At 30.4% G+C, this 22,017-nt stretch overlaps 3 protein-coding genes across 3 annotated transcripts; 1 reads left to right on the top strand and 2 right to left on the bottom strand.

Moving 5' to 3' along the window:
* The first annotated feature begins 4,432 nt into the window (after window positions 1-4,432).
* LOC8289763 lies at window positions 4,433-5,265 on the top strand. Its single transcript, XM_002524566.4, has one exon. It carries the CDS (start codon window positions 4,526-4,528, stop codon window positions 5,099-5,101), a length of 576 nt encoding a protein of 191 aa, XP_002524612.2. The 5' UTR covers window positions 4,433-4,525; the 3' UTR covers window positions 5,102-5,265.
* Window positions 5,266-5,458: 193 nt separating this feature from the next.
* On the bottom strand, window positions 5,459-9,138 carry LOC8289764 (pre-mRNA-splicing factor SLU7-A). Its single transcript, XM_002524567.4, has 8 exons — window positions 8,956-9,138; window positions 7,845-8,535; window positions 7,564-7,699; window positions 7,174-7,473; window positions 6,523-6,739; window positions 6,238-6,341; window positions 6,020-6,088; window positions 5,459-5,912 (listed from the first exon to the last, which is right to left on the bottom strand). The coding sequence occupies exons 1-8, from the start codon at window positions 8,969-8,971 to the stop codon at window positions 5,835-5,837; spliced, it is 1,611 nt and encodes a 536-aa protein (XP_002524613.2). The 5' UTR covers window positions 8,972-9,138; the 3' UTR covers window positions 5,459-5,834.
* Window positions 9,139-17,213: 8,075 nt separating this feature from the next.
* Window positions 17,214-19,086, bottom strand: LOC8289765 (transcription factor MYB4). The gene is made up of 3 exons (XM_015722605.3): window positions 18,854-19,086; window positions 18,526-18,655; window positions 17,214-17,974 (listed from the first exon to the last, which is right to left on the bottom strand). Exons 1-3 carry the CDS (start codon window positions 18,984-18,986, stop codon window positions 17,410-17,412), a joined length of 828 nt encoding a protein of 275 aa, XP_015578091.1. The 5' UTR covers window positions 18,987-19,086; the 3' UTR covers window positions 17,214-17,409.
* Between the last annotated feature and the right edge of the window lie 2,931 nt (window positions 19,087-22,017).

Consider the following 22,017-nt stretch of genomic DNA (forward strand, 5'->3'; position numbering starts at 1 on the left):
TCGTTCATCATGGTGTTTCCATTATCATTGATGATCTGAATTTGAATAGACTGCCTTCTGCTTTGTCATGGACCAGTGTGGAGTGTGGATTGCATTCTGCAACATGGGCATTATGAGTATTGGGTTTACTTTTAGCAACCTTGTAAGATATAAATCATGCAAGGAGCAGGGAAAAACTTGGGCATTAACATAGAGTTGGGTTCAATAGTGGTCCTCATTGCGCGACGCCAGAGCACTGGAACTGGTCCTCCATTGGATCCGTTATTTCAGTCATGCCACCCTCTGATTCATTTCGGCGAGAAGGCTGTGCAGAGGTAATCCTCGGGATCTGGCATTACTGTGCCTCATACTGCTGCTGGCTCTGGGGGTACCCGTCTCGCCCCAGCAGCAACGAGAGAGAAGAAATACTGAAACTAGCTTACCAGTAGCCATGGAAAGTGTTTCAACTTTGAAGATAAAAGAACAGAAAACGAGAGAGGATAGTTTATAGAGTCAGGGTGGGATTCAAGCTCATTTTTATAGCAGAAGATATTAGAGTTTTACTGCATGGAAATATTCCCGATGTTAAAGCAGAGGCGCCACTTTTCTGTTCGTGCTGGTAAGCAGGTTTCTTTTACGTGGTGGGCGTAAAGAAATGTTGCTATCGCGCATTTTTTGGGACCCCATTGCCTTTCCTGTTATTTGCAAAAACTGAAGTATGTTACTAATTTTCCAAGTGTAAATTACTGATGTGTATGGTTGGTTAAATCCTTGGAATAAAGTCACTGAATCAAGGATGCTTGCATCAATGCAGCAGAGTAATCTGACAACTGATTAGAATTAAATTAATCATATTAGGAAAAGAGAAGTCCTTTCAAGCATATATGCATATACAGACATGAACAGACTAAGCAAAGAACTGCAATGACTAGAAACTAAAACAAAACCAATGTTTTCTTTTTTCTTCTGTGTCGAAAAAATTGGTTTTTATGGGGCATGAAAGTACATTAAAGGAAAGGGAACGATTCTCGTATCTCGTTATTGTTTGCGAGTAAAGAAATTTCTCGACCAGAACACTGTTATTAAACATTATATGTTTCGTCTTACTCAGATCGACAGAGACAATGCCCAAGTGAGAGACACTAATTGTGGAAGAATTCAGTCCTTTAAAATAGAAGCTGATATGCCATTGAGCCATTTATAGGTATTTGTAGCACTTTCAAATTGACATCATTTGAGCACGGACATGGGAATCTAAATTTCACCCGTAAAGAATTCCAATATTTGCTGATAATAGAAGCGTTTAGTAAGAAAGAAATGGTAACATTTTCTTCATCATGTTTTTCATGTAAAATTCAACTTTTCATTGAAATGGGTACTTTACTTGACATCAAGTGTATCAAGAAATGTACTATAGTGCATTGAAATTCTAAGAACAATAAGTACGTACTACTACATACATAATGCTTACTGATACATGAATCAGCAGGCAGTAACAAAAAGATCATCCATAAATGAAGAAGAATCGATTAACATGGAGATAATAAGATTAAGTTAATTTTATCTCCTTATTCATGTAATCACTTGCATGTGTTTCAGAATTAAAATACTTGGCAGCCTGTGGTTATAAGCTTGTTGAGCCATCAACACAAAGCCATTGACCAACAAAGAGATCAACACATTTGAGATTGGGATTGATGGAATCAAAGAACTCAGTAGGCAATTTGAACATCTAACAGCAAAGCAAGTATCTCCACTATTCATTCCATACACTGACTCACATTCGATCGTAGCTTTCTTCCCAATTAATCCAGCTGATTAATTATATATGCACAAATTAGTCATACATGAGAAATCTAGTTACTTTTCTAGGAAGGAAAAGAAACAAATACATTGCATCCATATTAAAACATTAATATAACATACTCTATTTAAAGTATAACATTTGAGACTACATATGTAGCTGTGAGTTCTGGAGTTAGAACATCAGTCGAAGTAACAAAAGAAAAACAATTAAGGTGAAGTGTTTAAATTAAGAATAAGTAAGACTTACTTCCAAGAAAAGATCGGCTTTCAGCAATAGAGACAATGAGAAGGAAAGAGAGCATCAACCAAGTAGAAGAAAACGACTCGGTAATTGACTTATTAGCCATATCTTCTTTCCGAGTCCTCCTGTAGTTCACCTCGGTGTAATATGCACTTAGAAAATTTTTACCATTTGATTGAAATCATTTAATCCCATCCACTAGATTAAATAATTTGTTACCTGTTTAGCAGGTAATATTTTTTCCACAATTTATTAATTGTATCTGAATTTTCTATACTATTATCTACACACTTTTTAATTTGAAATTATTTAGCTATTCAGTTCATTGAAATTCAAAGAATCAATTAAGAAATTATAGTTCTCTCTTTTTAATTTTCTAACAATCTCTATCAAATATGCTGATTTGATTAACCCTTTTTATTTATTAAACTATTCACATATTATAACACGAACGAAACCCACTACAACTTAAGCAACTTATTATATCAAGTTAAAATTAATTTGATGTTTATCTCTAATAGCATGTAAAGTTGTAGGTGCATGCTACACCCGGATGCACTACAGGAAAAGCCCTTCTTTCTGTTAAACCTTCTCTGAATTAGCTTATTAACAAGGAGACCAACTCTCTTTTCCTGAAGACATTTGGCTTAATGCTTCTATATTTATAGCAATAACTCAAACAAGACAGAAATAAATTATAACCCAAAAAGAATATCACAGTCTCAGTTAAACAAGAGGCCGGCTCACAACTCTCTCTCTCTCTATATTTTGCAGCCTAATTTGATATTTGAGCTTTGGATTTATATATTTACATATGGAATTTTCAACAAAGACCATACACGGATTTTACTATAACAAAGGGCTTCTCAAAATGGTAATACAATTCCTACTTAGTTTTCTTTATAATAAAACTTAAATAGAAAAAAGAAATTGGGTAATAAGATTCTTTTAGGCACTTTATGCCAAAAAAATGGTTTTAATAATACTAAATATGGAATTAGCTTGAAATGCTAGTAGTCTAATTGTGAGGACATGGAGTCTATTAAATGGAGATTATGCAAAAATAAAATAAAATCATTTAATTCTTTTTGTTTTGTGAATCCACAGATTTCATAATTAGTAAGATTTCTAATAAAAAGTCTTTCAGAGAAATGAACCCATTTAAGTATTTTTTTTTTCAGTTCAATATTCGAATAGGAACAATAACTATCTTCTAAATACTTTGTATATAATCTCGTGAATTTTAACTCGAAAAATGTAGATTTTTATGATTACAATTGGAGTGACAAAAAAAAAAAAAAAAACTGAATTGATCCAAATTAAATTAAATAAAAGTCAATTAACCGGATTTAATCAATATTTTCTATTTTGAGTTTTATACTGAAAAATTAATATTTTTTATTAATTCCATTAAATTTTAATTTTCAAATTTTTAATCAACCAACCGAATTATTTATTAACTCTGATTAAAATGGGAGAGTAAAAGAAACTGAATTCATCCATACCAAACTCAACAATCGATTAACCCGATTCAATTAATGTTTTTAGTTTCGATATTAAAACTGGAAAATATTTATTATTTGACTAATTCACCGATTTTAAATTTTAATTTTTTATCAACCAACTGGATTATTTACCAACTTTTTTTTTCTTAAATCGACAAAATCAGTAATTAACCGATAATTTTTTTGTTAATTAAACTGATAGTATTTTCACTTATTTAGTTTATTTTATTCTTTTATTCAATTTGAACCAAAACAAACCTAATTATAATTGTTATGTTACATACACACAAGTTGCTCCGGCATTACATATTTGGATGGAAAACCAAACCTCCTGCTAATTGGGAGGAGACAAAAAAAACCAGTTAAGATTATTAATACTGTTTGGGATTGCGTTTGGTGTTTAAGAAATAAGTTTAAATTCTTTTTGATTTAATATATTAATTTCTAATTTATTTATAAGATTATTTTTCTGTTTGAAATAATAGACTATTTGTCTGTCCTATTTTTAAGGAAAAATATTTATTTACGTGCTTTTTAAAAAAATAATTCTCAAGATAAAAACTGAGGTTGGAACCAACCTCAATGCCAAAACTTACCCATAATTAGCTATATGTTCAGTGACCCAAATTAGCTACCTGATTACGAGTTAATCCTAATGAACAATTATAAATCCAACATTCAATTACTTAATCTCTTTGACAAACTAATAGCTTAAGAACTAAGCTGGTCCACAAGTCCTTAAACAAGAATTTGTGTTCATTCATCCTCATCCTTTTGGTATATTTTCTTGCATCAGAAATCTTGCGTAAAGACTAAGCCAGCATGCAAATTGGAACAGAAAGAATACGAATCCCTTAATATAAAACAAATCCAATTGCAATAAAGAATCTACGGCTGCCAACTATATCTCTGTGCCCATCTCTTTTTATAAAGTGCCATTTTAACACCCTTCACACACTCGCAGAATAGGAAGTTCCATCTCCCATTTCCTCTCATGTCTTGCTTAAACCTTAGGATTCCACCTGCCAGGAAGGCATGGAAGAGCTTCACCTCTAAACTGCAAAACAAACTTCATAAACTGAACAAGTCCAAGGCTATCAAGAAACCCAAGAACAGGTTCAATCCTCCGCCAACAAAAGCTATTGTACGTGACCATAACAGGAAAAACCTACTTCGGTCGTCTAGTTCTGCTTTTCCCTTCAAAAGACGACGAAACCACTTGTTTTTGCAGAAAAAGAGTGCGCCTGTGTATGTTGATAAGCTGTTCCGAGATCCTGTTGCTGATGTGCTGGCGGTAGACTTTCCACCAACAGCTAAGGCTATGAAGATTGTTGATAAACAGGTTTTCACAGTAGCAGAATCAGCTGCAAGCAAGGAAGAGAGGAAAGGAGACGAAGGAGCTCCTGTCCCTGCGGCTGCGGATGATATGTGGGAGTCATTAGGTTTTGCATCTCCTCTTATGAGAGGAATAGATGAAAGGGCTGAGCAATTTATTGCAAGTTTCCGGGCAGAGATGGAAGTTCAGGAGATTATGGCAAGTGATTTGTACGTAGAAAATGCTAGTTTGTAGCATATATTTTTCTTTTTCAGCTTAATATGATTTATTGAGGATAAAAGTCTGGAGGTCGACATATATTCGACAAAATTTTCTAGGCTTTTGGGGAACCTGTAGCTGAAGATTAATAGTCCTGTAAATTCTTGGAAACAGAAACTTAAAACCTTTATTTGTGTGCATTTCCATCTTTTTTTACTGTTAGAAACAGAAATTTTTATTTGTCAATGTCCATGCATATGGAGGTCATCTTGATTCTTGAAAAGTACAGTTATTCAGAAAAACCGCACCATGGATTTGAAGTTTCTGAGTAATGAATGATTAAAGCAACAAGTGTTATTTAAACCGTTAAAATTGGTCGCACAACACATGGGGTTCTAGAAAACAGAATCGACAATATACATCAAGGATTAACTTTGGTGCAGTAACACAAAACTCAATTTAAGCTTAAACAATAAACACAGGTGGAAGTTGGCTTATAGAATTCACTCCCCTACAGACCATGGAGTTGCCGTGCATATTTTTACAAGAATCGGATAGCTTTGGGTGCCTAGACATTGGGCTAGTTTGGCATTTGCTTTCTGCCACATGCTTTTGATTCCATGTGCCAAACTAGCTCATTCTCTTAAGACTTAAAAAGTTGCAGGATAACTGGAACTAGTAGACAGTCAGCTGACAGCACTACTGCGTAATAGCTGCCCCATTAATACAAGCCTCTAACCATCCACCATAATCAACATCACATCTGTACTTAGTGGAGGAAATTCTTCATTGGGTCATCATGATGTACTTTCGTCATCCTGTATGCTTCCATGTCCTCAGGGGTAACCTATAATTAGTTAAAACAGTGGTGAGATAACCACAAGAATGCAACAACACAATCAACACTTGTGTTTATCATAAAGCTGATATTACAATAGAAGTAGATAATAATACCTCATCATTCCATGTAACATTGTACTTGCGCTTCCTTTCATCTCTCTCTTCTTTCTTTCTCTCTTTCTCCTGTACCAAAAAAAACACATAATCCAGTCATCCTCAGGCTCTAAAAAACCAGATCATTCCCACTTAACCTGATGGGAAAAGAGAAAGTACAAAAACGTTACGGAAAAAAATAAAAAACCACCATGCAAAAGGTTGGATCCCACGGTCACCTTTTTAAGTGCTTCAGCAAGTAACTTCTCATCCAAAACCAAATCATCTGGAACCTCAGTTCCCCATGTAGCAACCCGTTTCTCCTCCACCGGTTCTGGCATATCTGTTCCATCGTAGAATATACAAAAAATTAATCATTCACAAAATAGCTTAAACAGGGTAATTAATTACAAAAACCAAAGTTATCAAAGTCTCAATGGACCAAACAAGAATTCCAATCCTAGTATTCTATCATTGTTTGAGAAAATAAATAATAAATGCGAGAAAGAAGTTCATGCACAAACCTTCTTTGACCTCTTTGCGAGCAATATTAGCCCTCATGAGATCTGTTGCAGCCTCGGCAGCCTTAATTCCAGCAGCACCTGTGCAATAGCTGTTTCTAACCGTCTGTTTGCAGCACTTGTAACCCCATTGATGATCCTTCCACCACGAACCCCACACAGTTGTGTGGTTGTTAATGTAAACATCTTCTTCATACTTACTTTTGGGAAGAACAATCTCCTGCAATTAGCATGACATGAAGGAATTAAAACAAGGAGGAAGAAAGGGGAGGGAGGGGGGGGGGGGGGGGGGGGGGGGGGGTTGGGGGGGTGGGTGGGGTGGCGAAGTAGAGGTTATTAGACATGTAAAAACTCTTTTTCCAGTATTCGTGCATTAGCCCTCCATCATTTTTATGCACCAAGACATCAAACTAACTGAATTGCATTCGAAGACCCATTTGTATGAAGCTAGATGTAGATAACATCCCAGTTCTTTATATCAACATAGACCAATGACCAAAACTAAAAAACAATCTCATTTCAAATTTTTCAACGATTTTCAAATCCCATTTTCTAGTCTGATGGATTTCCCACCCTCCAACCCGCAAGAGAGCTATCACATTAAATTGACAGAATGGTGATAAATATGAAAATCAATTTTCCTAGCAAATTTACCTGTCCCTTTATGATCCGTCCAGCGCGATCATATTCAACTTGTCTTTCACTTTGTCCCAGCAAAAGTTCTCTTGGAATTTCTTCTTCACTAGCAGCATTGCCATACTTCTCCATAATTGTGTCCTTTGTTCGCGTCTTCAATTTCTCCTTTATAACCTTATAATTCTTATATAGCAACTCGGCTTGGGATGGAGCTGCTTGCATGTGAATATCTTGACCCTTATCAAATGCCTCCCAAGAATGGATGTTCAGCTGCTTGAATTCCAAAGCTTGACCGCTATTCCTATATTGATTATCTCCCTAAAAAGTAAGGGAAAAAAAGAAGTTCAGTCAATATGGTATACAAAGAGATTACAAGTATATAGCCAGTCTATTTTCAAGAATACTTACCCCATAGAATTTCTCATTTGGATCTGCATCTGGAAGGGGATCCTCACGCATTGACCGGGTTTTGGGGTCATAATGGGCAGAGTTGACATCAAGATTTAAAAGATATTTTGCTGTATCCTCCCGAATACGCAGATTTCTACAAAAGAATAAAGTGATTTTTAGTTGCATTTTTAGCAAATATAAAATTGGAAATATAAACAACAGCAACCACCAAAATCATAAAAGAGATTTAAAATGGTTACATATATCACAATCCACAGCAGCTCTTTGGCCATACTCACCTAACAGTTCCTGTGCTCCCACCACCAGTTGTTCGAACACGCTTTTCTACCTTTGCAAAATCCATTTGTTTGCTCTCATCAACCTTAGCTTCATCTACCCTTAAATCATCTTCATCATTGTCCTCATCACTAGCTCCCTCCTCAGCATTTTGGCTACTGTTTTTCTCTTCTAATTTCTTAAGCTGTTGTTCCTTGAGATACTTCCTTCGAGCTGCTCCCTGTGCTTCATATCTCTCCACGACATGAGCATAATTTGATGTATCATACCCATTCCAGCGGTCACGCTTACCATCATAGTCGAGCTCAAAAGATTCAATATTTTCATCAGGAGCAATGTGTTTATTAGTCCACTTTGCCCCAACTCTCCTGGGTCTTTCCATGCATGACTTAGCATCATGAGTCATAGCACCACAATTTTGGCATGCACCCTTCCTGTATTTCTCAGCTTTCTCTAGAAAAACCCCTCTACGATACCAGTCTCTTGTATACTCTGGGTCTGCTTTCCACTTGCGTTGATGTTTCAAACTAGGCTTCTCAGCATTAAGATACCAAGGAGCAGAGGACATGTACTGAGGAATATGAGGATTAATCTCCTTTCCATCTTCATCAACTTCAGCAGGTGCAAGCCCTGCTTTTCGAGCTTCTTCCAATTCAATTTGCTTCCTATGGTCCTCCCTAGACTTAAACGCAACTGCAATCATGCAAATAACATAATTAACTTAGCTTTCCCGATTACAATTCCACTGAAATAAACATCCAAATAAGTTATAACACTCAAATTAAAAAAATTTAAAAAAGAAAGAAAAGAAATTTAACACTATATAAATTATGTCCAACAAAGAACAAAAAGAAAATTCCCCTTTCTAATACCTAATGCAGAGGAATGCAAAACAGTCTAAATATTACTTAATTTTGATCGAAATCCATGCCCTAAATCATAATCACCATAAAAGCCTAAATAAATATCTAAACTCAATGATCTTAATCAGCCGATTGCAACAAAAATTCACAATTAAAGAAGCCGAATTAATAACATGGATGACTTCTGTTAAGCAAATTAAAACGATATCAAATATATCGATTACATTCAATAAGAAAGCTAAAAACATACCTGATGCTGTTGCCATGTCGAATCGCTAAGAACGATACCCTAACAGTAGTGAGAGAGAAGGAACAAGAGATTGATTTTTTATATTATATGTCTATATAATTTTTGTTTAAATGGGTAGCCTTTTATGTAAAACAATCTAAGGATGTAAGGCGGTTGGGATTAAGGCTGTTCTTTTTTGCCCTTTCCGGTTTAGATCTGGTTCGAACGGTTTTAATAAAGACTGTTTGCTGAATGGACCTTCCTAAAGCCCAAAGTAGCTGTGCGCTTTATACGGAGGTTTATATAAATACCATTGGTTTCCCCTTCTCAAATCTCTTGCGTATAGGTTTTTATAATAAAATTTATAATATAAAAATATTTAATAACTTGACATATTTTATATTAATATTAAATATTTTAAAATCAATCTACAATAAATTCTTTTTATTATACTTATAAAAGTACGGAAATTAGGACGCAAAATTTTATTTTATAGTTAAAAGAATTTATTTTATGATTTCTTTTTAAAAATTTATTTTCACAGTTTTCTTTGGAAGTGCAGTACAATATTTTTAGTATATTTTATTACAATTAAATGACCTTTTAGTTTTATTTTAATTATATTTTTATATTTTTAACCTACATTTTAATTTATTATAATATTATTTTTTAAAATATATATCTTCATATCATCAAAAAAAAAATTGCTATAAGAAATATATAAACTATTCATGAAATATAAAGTAAAAATGATAAATCAACCTCATTTATCTAATTTCATAATAATTTAATTCAAAATAATATTATTTTGATATTTTATAGATAATACTTTTAGTATATTTTTCAGATGAAATTTTAAAAAGAGAATTCATAATAATAATACATTAAAAATAATAAATTTTCGATATCTTTTAGATATATTTTTATTATATTTTTAATGAGATTAAGAAAAAAATAAAAATAGAATTCACAATAATATAAATTAAAAATAATGGTATTTTTAGGTATATTTTTAGTTTATCTTTTTTTTCGGATGAAATTATGAAAAGCAAATTCATAATAATACAAGTTAAAATAATAAAATTTTAATATTTTTTAGGTATATTTTTAGTATCATTTTTCTAACAAATTTTTGAAAAAATAAAAAAGATATAAAATAAAAAATAATATCCTTTTGGTATATTTTAGATCTACTGTTAGTGTCTTCTTTCTGATGAAATTTTGAAAAAAAAAATATAAATAAATAAATAAATTTAAAAAAAAATCTTTTAAAAATATTGACTATAACAGTAAAACTTTTTTAGAAAAAGTTTTTTTATATTACTTCACATATTAGTTTATGATCAGAAATGATAAAGTAAAGTTGAGTTTTTGATACCAAGAATATCTCGGAAAGTTTGATTTGCATAATATTTAAATTAAATTAATCATAAAAATATAATAATGCTAAGTTGCTAACTCTTGATTTTCATAATATTTAAATATAATATGCTAACTCAACTTCATATATAAGCTATATATATATTTATTTATTTTAGTTTGAAAACATTACAAGAAAAATATTAGATGTTATTAACACATATTAGAAACTTTATTAAAAGAATTACTTATAAATATTTATTATTATTATTAAAAATGTGACAAATAATTAAAAAATATTAAAGATTTTACTACAGTTATATTACTTTTATTAAAACGCTTATGTTACAAATATAATTATTACTTAATTAAGAGAGTCATTTATTAGTTAATATTTTAATTATATTTGTATTAATCAATATGAAAATTGTACATCACTATTATATTCATGTATCAAAATTACATATGTATTAAAAATATTGAAACATGTTAAAAAATATAAACCATATATATATATATGGTATTTTGTAATTTTAATATAATTTATTAATTTTGTATCTGAGCTTTCAAATATTTGTAATTTGAACCACTGATGAATTATGTTCAAAATGGTAAACTTAAATATCTACTATTGTTATTTTAAGGGTCAATAGTGATTATAAAGTATATGAAGAGTTTATGGTTATATTAAAAGTCTAAGTATATGAAATGTTAAAGTATTCAGTGTCATCAATATGAATAATTAAGTTTGTAAGTGAATGGTCATATAAGTGTTCTAACAAATAGCTTATAATGTTAGTAGTTTGGGAGATGTGAGAAATGATAACTCGGTCGATTGAGGTGAGCTATTAATAAGAATCTTCAAAAGCTGACTTCAATTTTTAGTACCTGCAAAGAAAGATTAGAAAGCATCGGACGAGGTTGTCCAACCACTCACTCCAATGACAAGGTCAGTAGTTTGTGTGAGAGTGCTAAAGTGTTTAAGTGTGTAAGATTGCTTGTACCTAGTGTGTAACGCTCTCATTCCTTATATAGATGTTGAAGGTCTTCTAGTCTATTTAGGAGAGAAACTCCACCTTTGTAGGTCCTCCTAATTATATTCAGATTTGCACTCTTGTTCATCTTTAGAGTTCTAGATCGGGTCAGACTCTATGATTAGAATCATCTCAAGACACATTCCTTTAGAGTCGCAGTCATAATGAACATCATCTTTAGTCAACCCCGCCTTTATAGGATGGGACAGGTTGGTTTTTGATATCCAGTTATCAAGAAGTTATCTCTTTATGTATTTTGATTACAGAAATATATATTTGTGATATATTTTCCTCTCTTTAATAATTTGTTCTTGTGTTGTGTTTATTGTGTTTATCTCCTTCTCCTTTCCAATAAATTATTGATCCAACATCTAGAGGTGGAGTTAAGCCTACCCATATGGCCAAAATTCAATCTCTATATGTTATTAGTAATTCCTTTGGACTTTTATAAGCACATCAAACTCTTAATCATTTTATAATGTAGGACGGGGTATTACAATCTTCCCCACTCAAAGCTATAACGTCTCCATCAGAATCATATCATAGCCCAAAGCCTGAAATCGTAGCCCATTAGGCGAGTCATGGATTCTAGCAGTGGCTCGTAAAGGATTCTAGAGGTAGTTCTCACTGACTTTCCATGACGTAGCACTTAGCTTTGCACAACATTTAGTTCTATATTCAGACTGGCAAGTCGCTCTAGTACCATTGGTAAAGTCCGAACCTATATGAATTATTGATCAAACAACTAGATGGGAGGTTGGTTGTCTATATGGCCCAAAAGTCAACTCCTAGATGTTAATAATAATTTATTTAGACTTTTATAAGCAGGTCAAACTCCGATTACTTTCTAATGTGGGATGGGATATTATGGTAGACCTTTAGTGGCCTCAACATTTCCATTGCCCGTTGTCACCCATTGTAATCCAAAACCAATAATAACTTAATGAAATGAAAGTGTTTAGTGTAATTAACAATTTTTTATATTAAAAGCTCAAATAGAATTCTCTTCTTTCAATAAAAATTGGTCTTATTGATCATTGAAATCCTAGCTTAAAAGGTGATAGTCTACTGCAAGTGAAACATGGAGTAAAATAATGAAAGTGTTTAGCTGTAACTAACAACGATTTATATTAAAAGCTCAAATATAATTCTCCTCTCTCAAATAAAAGTTGATCTTGTTGTTAATTAAAATCCTAGCTTAAAAGGTGATAATCTGCTGCAACTGAAACATGAAGTGAAATAATGGTCTCTGGATTCAATATTGACACCGCCAACAACAACAACTACATAAACAATAATAACCATTTTTGATGATCTATTCACTGTCTGCCTCACTTTCTCTCTCTTCTACAACCGTCTCAGCAGTAGTTGCTCCCATTATCACTCGAACATTGTGTTTGTGTTTTTCGTGACTTATTTAATCTTTTTTTTTTATTTATTTTTTCAAGAAAAATAATATTGACCTATGCAGTAAAGTCAGATTAAATTAATTTCCACTATCGTAATATTGGTAGCACCGGTAGGTGTTTGCTTTAGTTGTTTTGTCCTCTGGCTTAACCGATAAAGAACTATTAGACATTATTGAGTAAATGATTATGGTAACCAAAACTACAGTCTGGTTTGTATTGGTTGAACAGTACATGTGTTTGTTTACATAGACGGAAAGTTGTTCTCATTCCAGGAAGAGATTTTGATTCGATATTAACAAGCAGATCGGTGTGGAAGAATGATATTCTTTTTTTTTTAAAAGAAGGAAGAAATAATATAACCTAAAAAGAAAAAAAACCACCTAAGAGAGTTTTTTTAAGATTCCTTAAATTCAATTTAGATATTATAACAATAAAACACTGAGTTTATAGGTGTATCCAACGTGTTTAATGAAAGAATTAACATGGAAAATATAGTTGGAATTCACCTGACATGTTCGCATTTCAATACCAATAATATGATCGGTAGTTCGAATTACAAATATTTGAAAGCTTATATCTTTATACGCCAAAATTAAAGTCATATTAAAATTGTGAAAAACACTAAAGATCGTGATTAAATTTCTAATTAAGCCGCTATATATATATACACGATACTTTCTTTTAAACAAAGTATAAATAACTCTTAGCTTCGGGAGAGCTCATATACACGGTTGAGGCAAATTAATGAAATGGAGCTTCGGAAAGTGTTGGCATCATTGATTATTATCTTATATATAATTCAGACGATTTGGTAAGGTGATAAAAGAAAGACATGCGATGTTTCTTTTCCCTCCAAAACAGTTTTAATTGCGATTCATTTGCAAGCATCAAAGCCATGGCGAAGAAACCCAAAGCCTTTTAAACTATAATTATTATGAAAGGTCCCTTGAAAATGCAAGAGCAGATGAATACAGATAGGTCCAGCTCCAATCTCAAACCCGGTTTGTATCGAAGACAGTTTATATGGTTTAAATAGCAATTTGCCCCCCCAAACTCGTTCTTCTTGGCCTAATTTCTCCACAGGTTTGAATCTGGCTGATTTGTCACAAATTTAAGAAGGTGCATTTAACAGGCATATGTGCGCAAGTGCCCTATATTACAAAAGTATAAAAATATAATTTTAACTTTTTTCTTTAAATTATACAAAAATATAATTTTGTATTTGTCCCTAACTATATACTAAACTGATAGATAATTGACATATATTTATTAGTTTTAAATAATAAAGTATGCGTCAATCATTAAATATTAAAATATAAAATATTTTTATATATGTGTCACTGTCTTATAAGTTATAATGTAAACACAAAATCTAGATAAGAATTTTTCATGGAAATTCTTCAATGGGACATTAGGATGTACTTTCGTCATCCTGTATGCTTCCATGTCCTCGGGGGTAACCTACAATTATTTAAAACAGTGGGGAGTTAACCATAAGAATGCGACAACACAATCAGCGCTTTGGGAAGTGTTGGCACTATTTCTTTATAGACTTGGCAAAACCAACATAATAATGAGGAAAAATAAAAAGATAGTCTCGGCCCAAGAAGATATACATGTGAAATGTTCTTCAATTTATTTCTAAATGTCCCACCTTTTGCTTTTGTTTTCAAAGTTAGACCCATATTTATGTTTCCATTTAGTTTTTTTCTTTAACTACTTCATATTTGTTATTTTGATTTTCAAATCTTAGCTTAATCAAAATACTAGTTAACCAGATAAATATAATATATTATTTTGTGCACTTTTTTTCTCCTTAATTGTTTCTTATGTATATTTTTCTTAAATTAGAAAAAGGAAAAAAATAAGAGAGATAGGGAGAAAAAATAAACTTATACATGAACGGAAAGTAATCGAAATAGAAAAAAAAAAAAATAGAAAGGAAACTAATTTTAATTATATTTGGCTATTAAATTTTTATAAAAAGAGAGGATAATAGAAGAGAAATTGTCCCCATTCATCCCTCTTGTGTAAGTTAAAATTAATTATACTTCAATTTAGATGTAATTAATTATCATTTCTCCTTTTAATAATTATTTATTACGTAACCAAATAAAACGATAAAGTATTAAATCACACTCGGAAACATTAATTTGTTCAAGCTCAAACATGTTTTTCGTTTTTTCATTGAATAAATTTCAATATAGATTATAACTCAAATAGATTTCAGGATAAATTTCAATATAATTAATGTAATAATCTATTAAATTCTACGACATATATCATTGATTGTTAAATAACTCCTTTAATTTCAAGTACCAACACTCGTAAGTCCTTATTAGACAAGAAGAAAGTGGTAGGACTTGGTTGAGATTTTTTTTTATTTTTTTCTATTTCAGTAATTGAATTATTTTTTATTCAAACATTAAAATAGAATAATAAAAAAATTAAAATACTAAATTTAAAATATTTCATATTTACTTGTCATGTATTTGGTTTCATACAACCAAACTGATGTGAAAGGGCAATAATAGAGAAAGTGGGCACAGGCGCAATCATGCAAATTTATTATTAAATATTTTACTCATGGATCATGTTAATCTTTTGGAGATAATGGAAGCTTGATGATGATGATGACAAATCAAACCCAAAAATAAAAGAAAACGAAAAACATGTGAATTAAAAACGTGATTTGTGTGGGTGTTTTTATTTTTTTATTTTTTTATTTTTGCGAGATGGATGTGACTCAGTTATAATTTTTCTGTCTTTTGAAAGAGATAATTATTAAATTCAATATATAATAACCTTGCATGACCATATAAATATTCAAGAAAATGAATACATTAAGCATAAATCTTTTAATATTTCTCATATAGGGAAGGAAGAAAAAAAAGAAAAATCATCGACCGTTATATTAAATTATAATAATCTCATGCTATAGTAATACCCATAAAACAATTATTAACTTTAAGTATATATGTGATTAGTGTAAAATATAGAAATCATGCTTTAATAAAGAACTCAACTGCTTATCATTTTGCGAGTTTGCAGTCTGAAAAGCTTTTGAATTCATATCCTGGATCTAAGATACAGTTTGAGTTTTTTTTTTTTTTATCATAAGTTAATAATTTTTATTAATTAATAAATATTTTTAAGGAATTAATTTCATTTTTTTTTTGTAGATAATTGAATTTAATAAATTTATTATTTTAATATTTAATAAAAAGATTATTCGATAAGAAGGTGAATTGTAGTTGATATTTAGTTTGGTTGTCTTTTTATAAGTAATGGCAAACATTTTCTACTGCTTGAGCTTTGTCCCAACACTTTAATAAAAGATGTTTGGCTTATAAAAAAAAATACTTGAGTCATTTCTTTAATAATTTAGAACACTAAGAAAATACTTATATATCGTAATACAAAATTGTCTGCCATCTAATTGGCATATCAATAAAAATGTATCATGTTGATATAAATAAATATGTAATATCAATAATATGCATGCCACATTAATAAAAATTAATGATACTATGATATATATATATAAAAGCAGAACTTTAAATTTTAGGGTTAAAAATCTTATATTATGGACATTGACGATTGAGGAGGAACCTGCTAACAATTGAATATCCGAGTCAGCGTTGACATTTTTGGTACTCTTCTACTAATAAAGACTGAACCCATATGAATATATATATATATTAATAAAATTTAGCATATATTTTGCAAATTTTTAATTTTAGTAATGAATTCAAATTTTTTTTTTATAGCAAACTTAATATTCCATGCTAGATTTGGAAAAATTCTAAATTACAACAACCTTTTTGATAATTAAGAGGAAGAAAAATTATCTTAACTATTATTTGTAATTTTTTATTTACATAATCGTTCAACATTTTATTAAAATAAAATTAAAATTAAATGACTGAAAAATAATAAATTAAAATTTAGTAGTTAAAATAACCAATTTATATCATTATCCTAATAGTAATTATACAAATGATCGTTTGTTTCGAGAAAAATAAAAAATGAGAATGATAATAGATGATTTTCATTGATATCAAAAACCACTTTAAACTTAGAACAGAATTACCACCGTCAATAGAAATCAATCACTTCCCTCTTTTTCTTAAAAAATAAAAAATTTATTCTCGTAACACTTAAATCAAATTAATATAAAAGTAAAATAAATGAAATAATAACTTATCATTCATATAAAATTATTTATTATATATAATAATTACAAATTATTTTTAATTATAATTAAATATTATTATTTGTATATATGATAAATCAACTTGATTTTGTTTCATATAATATAATTATTTGCATTCTTATTTCTTCTAATTGCCATTTTATTTTTATTTTTATTTTTATTCCGAATCTTGAACCAAATGGGTCCCAAGTTGAATCACGAGGGCCAGTAATAATCCCTGTGCATGTTTGATTGATTCCATGTTTCTTTGCCTGAAAGGGATAAATCAATTGTCACGGACAAGTTGAATTTCTGGTCCAAGAACTGGATAAATTTACATCAATTTGAATAATGTCTGAGTTATCTTTCTCTTCTGAACAGTAACAAAAATTGTACAGCAATAATTCATGACCTTTTGCCATCCCAAAAGCCTAACAAAAATAAAAATAAGAACAAAAATGTATACCTAATAAATTGTTCAAATATCTGGCAATTCTAATGATTCCCCAGCTCTTGTGAAAAGATTATACCAAAAATCCATACTATCATACATATTTGTATGACAGCCATAATAAACTGGTCCGACATGAATATTTCCTAGCGAAGAAGATGGAATTTGTAACTGTAGCTCACTGCTAAAATCACTGTCCGAGCTTGAATTTTCACTCGACAGTACTTCTGACCAAAAATTGTCATCCATTTCAGGAAAATCACCCGATGGTTCGACCTTCATAGACATATTGTTAGGATGATCATCACCTGTGGTGACGGAGGAAATGTCACTTGAACTTGGGTGTGGCGAAATCGGTCTATATTCTGTGGCTTCAGAGGCCGCAGGATTTGATGAATTGATGAATTCTGGTTTCGCTTTTAATTCTTGATCAATATTATTAACTCTTGACATATCAACGGAGCGTCTCTTGATTTCTGGAGTGGCAGTAGCTGCCTGGTTTTGCTTCAATCTCTTTTTCAGGTGGGTGTGCCAAACATTTTTTATTTCATTGTCTGTGCGTCCCGGTAATCTTGCTGCAATAGCTGACCACCTGAAGAAATAATTCAGATTAAAAATTAAAGATCATGTTAAGACGTGCACTAAATCTAGGGGTTAAATCTTTCTTGGTTTCAAGAAATATAAAATGCTAAACAATCTTGTACTCTTGCTAAGTCACATGATTGATTATTTCACTTACGTGCATCAACCAAAGTGCCCATCTTGTTTGATAGTTCTTATGTATATAAATAAATAAAACAAACTTTTGAGACAGCATGTGTCTGTGTCTGTGTCTGTGTCTGTGTCTGTTTAGCTTTCTGTTTTCAATATAAAACAGCACATGGATGCTCACGGCCGAGAATCTTTTCAGTCTCACATGTTAATTTCTACTATCAAGAATCAAGAAAAAGAAAAAAGAAAAAGAAAACATGAATATTGACAAGTTTTGGTTCATTAGGATATGCCCTTTTGTGCATAGCATTCTCCGATATGAGACGATGGCTTCTTGTCATTCTTGATTTTAGTCGGTTATACAGAGGATACTGTTTCAGGCTTTTGGCAGCAAGAATTAATTTACTGATACAAGTGATTACAAAAACATACCTATTTCCTAGCATTTCATGTAATTGAATGATGGTTTCTTCTTCTTCTCTGGTGAAATTGCCTCGTTTAATGTCAGGTCTCAGGTAATTTGTCCATCTCAGTCTGCAGCTCTTTCCACACCTCAGTAAACCTGGAAACAAAAATATCAAAACGTTCAAAAACCAGGAACCAGTATATTTTCTTTCTCTTCTTGTCCCTTTTGTACCCATTGTTGGGAATGCTTTAGAAGTTAGAATCCATTAACAGTGAATTGGGTGCATTAAAATACCCAATTCTTGTCTGAAAAGACATAAGAAATCAAAGATAAAAAAAACCATAAAAACTTTACCAGCTTGTTTAGGAAGTGCCCTCCAATTGCCATGACCATATTGTTGAATGTAATTGACAAGTATTTGATCTTCCTCAGGAGTCCAGGGACCTTTCTTTAATCCCATTTTCTCACAGCAAGGAGCTCTCACCATTTTATTTTCCTTTCTAATTCTCGACTCTAAGCAGCTCTTGTGTTCTTTTGGATAGATAGGAGGACGGGGCTGCTATTATCATACAGAGAAATGAAATGATAAATATATATACTCACACATCAAAACGACAAAAATATTATATAAAAATAAAATAAAATAAATTAAAGCATGTTGGTACATACATAAAGCTATAAAAGCTTGTTTGATTTCATTAACACAGCTTCTAGGAAATCTCTTGGCTATTTGCTTTCTTTTTTCTTTCTCTTTTTTTTTTTTAATTTCTTTGTGGCTCGTGGGGGGCACTGATGCGACTGCGTTGATGGTCAAATAAAACGTGGATATATGCCTAAATTGAGTTTTTCTTTTGAAGAAAAGAATTGTGCAGGTGCATGAACTTCATGCAAATGCACTCGAGTCTACTCAGTGTTGTGAGCATATTGAGATTTTCTTGTTAATTATTCGAATTTTGGTAACTATTTCCTTTGGTGGATGATTTTGAGAATGAATTAATTTCAGATTAAACCTTGATTAATAAAGAATTTAGTTACCAAACAGATTAAACCTAATGATATCTTGAGGGATAATAATTAGAATGAATAGATATTATTCAGTGAATTGGCAAATGACCTCAAATGATGACCTTTTTTCTATTTCAATTTGGAATAAAGAGAGATCTTTTATTTAATAAAATACCGAAATAGATATGTGAAATACCATTCTAGTACAGATATGATTTATTTTTTTTTAAGATAAAAGAAACAATATTATAATGATATAATCTCCTTCCTTTCAAAGCAAATCCAAAAAATCAATGGTATAAGCATTGAAGTCAAAAGCAAAACCTAAGGCATTCTTCATTGTTGCAATTCCTACCGCCTGCTAACATTTTTGAATCAGCCCGTATTCTCATCCTCCTTAAATTTATCAATCATTTCTCTTCTCTTTCATATGATTAAGAATAAGATTCCATAGATTTTGAAAGATCTAATGTATTTAGCTAAATTAAATGTGGGTTTTATGTCTTGGAAAATTAGAGCATGATTAGTCATGGGTTTTGATGGAAGATATTCATTACCCATGTCTCTATAACGCATAATATATCCTAAATTTCTTAATTACATTCTTTCTCTTAAAAATAAAAAAAAAAAATCATTCTATAACATCTAAATCAAGAAAAAAGAAAAAAAAATAATTGTACATAAGAAAAATATTATTTTCTTAGATTTTAATCAATTATATTAATATAATAGCAAGCATAAATACAACCATTCATTTGGATTTAAATGACCAATTCTTTTTCTTTAGTCTTGAGCTTATTTGGTAAAAAAAGTCAAAAGGAGGTGAACTTTTTATTTTTAAAAAATTTGAGGGTCAAATTCACCTTTATTCTTTTAATTTGTATGTTGATGAAGATAAACGAAGATCTTTTTTCTTGGTTAAAACTGAACATCTTTAAGGTTTGATCTAAACAAGTTAACCTAAGAAACAATGAGACCACATACAGCAAATACATTGAATCTCGAAGAAAAAGAAATTTAAATTTATATATTGAAATAAATAACAATATTCGAACTCTGATGCATAATTATTTTTATTTATTTTAATTTTTATTCATATTATATATTATATAATATTTTTATTAAATTATCTTTTAAAATTTCGAGATTAAAAAATAATTTAATAAAATATTATATAAGACTTATTTTATATAATATATATATTTATTTATTTATTAAATCCTAAGAACTAAATGCATTTTGCTTATGTTATGAATAAAAGCTTTTATATTACTATTTATATCCTTATACATATATACATACAAGCGCTAAAAAGAATTGTTTAATATAAATATGATAGTATAAAGTATTAAGTCAAATGGTATATTTAAATAAAAAAATCAACATATACGAAGTCAGTATATATGTTTTTCTTAGATGCAATAAGTAATAATACGTTTTGAATTCAAAAGTATTTATTATTAAAATAATATTTATTATTTTTATTTTTCAATGTTAAAATTATTTAAAATATTTGGCATATACTATAATACAGCGTAAAATTCAGGAAATACTTAATAGTGTGAAATGGAAGTCAAAGAAAGAGGCTAGAGGCATCAATAGGACAAAAGAATTGCTTTCAGGACTGGCCACACCCATTAGCTAAAACAATTTTAATCATTACTAATTAATTGTTATTTAAGATTCTTTCAGTAAACGCAAAGGGTTTAGTAGACAAGTCAAACCCAAGTGACTTCTAGTCTTCAAAGATTAAAAATAAATAAAATCAGAATCCTTAAAAATAGAGAAAAACAAATAAGAAAAAAATGAAAAAGAAAATATGATCTCAATTTCAGGGGCATTTTCTCTTTTCTACACCAGAATTGAAAATCTTAAAAATTCAAAGTAAAAGTAAATGAATATATAAATCTCAATAATTGACCTTTTGTGGTCTAATTCCAATATTTACTAAAGCCTTTGATCGTCATCATCACAATGGAGTTCTCTAGCTAATATTGTGCATTTACAGTATTGTCAAACTTAGTAGGAGGAATATTTGGTTCATTTTAGCAACTTGCTCTACCACATTTGAACATTACCTAATATTTTCACCAAATTATCTACAGTTGAAAATTTAACAAAAATAAGTAAAATAGTATATGGGAAATCTATGTCAACATGGAGAAGAAATTGGTCACTAAAAAGAAAAAAAAAATAGAAAGAAAAAAGTCTGCTTAAACACAAATAAGTGGAGATACAATCCCAGTTGCTTTGACATTACACTAAATGATTTTGGCATTCAATTAATATATTTTAACCTTTTCTTTTAATCCCTTAAAGTTGAAAAAGGGTTTTGTAATCCTGTAAAATTAGAGTCCTTAATTCTTTCTAGGAACCGATTTTCTTAAAATAAAATGTGTTTTAATTATAACTTAATGGGTTGAATAAGATGACTAAATTATAGTGAAGAAAACAAAATGAGAACCATAAATCATTTAATTTATTCCTTTTAAAGAAAATGGGTTTTTGTAATA

Source organism: Ricinus communis, chromosome 7 (genome assembly GCF_019578655.1).
Source record: "Ricinus communis isolate WT05 ecotype wild-type chromosome 7, ASM1957865v1, whole genome shotgun sequence".
NCBI lineage: Eukaryota > Viridiplantae > Streptophyta > Magnoliopsida > Malpighiales > Euphorbiaceae > Ricinus > Ricinus communis.

What these genes read in the sequence shown, in the direction of transcription:
- LOC8289763 (XM_002524566.4), top strand. Translation starts at nt 4,526, where the DNA reads ATGTCTTGCTTAAACCTTAGGATTCCACCTGCCAGGAAGGCATGGAAG.
- LOC8289764 (XM_002524567.4), bottom strand. An exon ending in GGGAGCACAGGAACTGTTAG is followed by an intron (nt 7,700 to 7,844) that starts GTGAGTATGGCC and finishes ATTCTTTTGTAG; the next exon opens with AAATCTGCGTATTCGGGAGG. An exon ending in ATGTTACATGGAATGATGAG is followed by an intron (nt 5,913 to 6,019) that starts GTATTATTATCT and finishes AACTAATTATAG; the next exon opens with GTTACCCCTGAGGACATGGA.
- LOC8289765 (XM_015722605.3), bottom strand. Translation starts at nt 18,986, where the DNA reads ATGGTGAGAGCTCCTTGCTGTGAGAAAATGGGATTAAAGAAAGGTCCC. An exon ending in GGCACTTCCTAAACAAGCTG is followed by an intron (nt 18,656 to 18,853) that starts GTAAAGTTTTTA and finishes TTTTGTTTCCAG; the next exon opens with GTTTACTGAGGTGTGGAAAG. An exon ending in CATGAAATGCTAGGAAATAG is followed by an intron (nt 17,975 to 18,525) that starts GTATGTTTTTGT and finishes TTATTTCTTCAG; the next exon opens with GTGGTCAGCTATTGCAGCAA.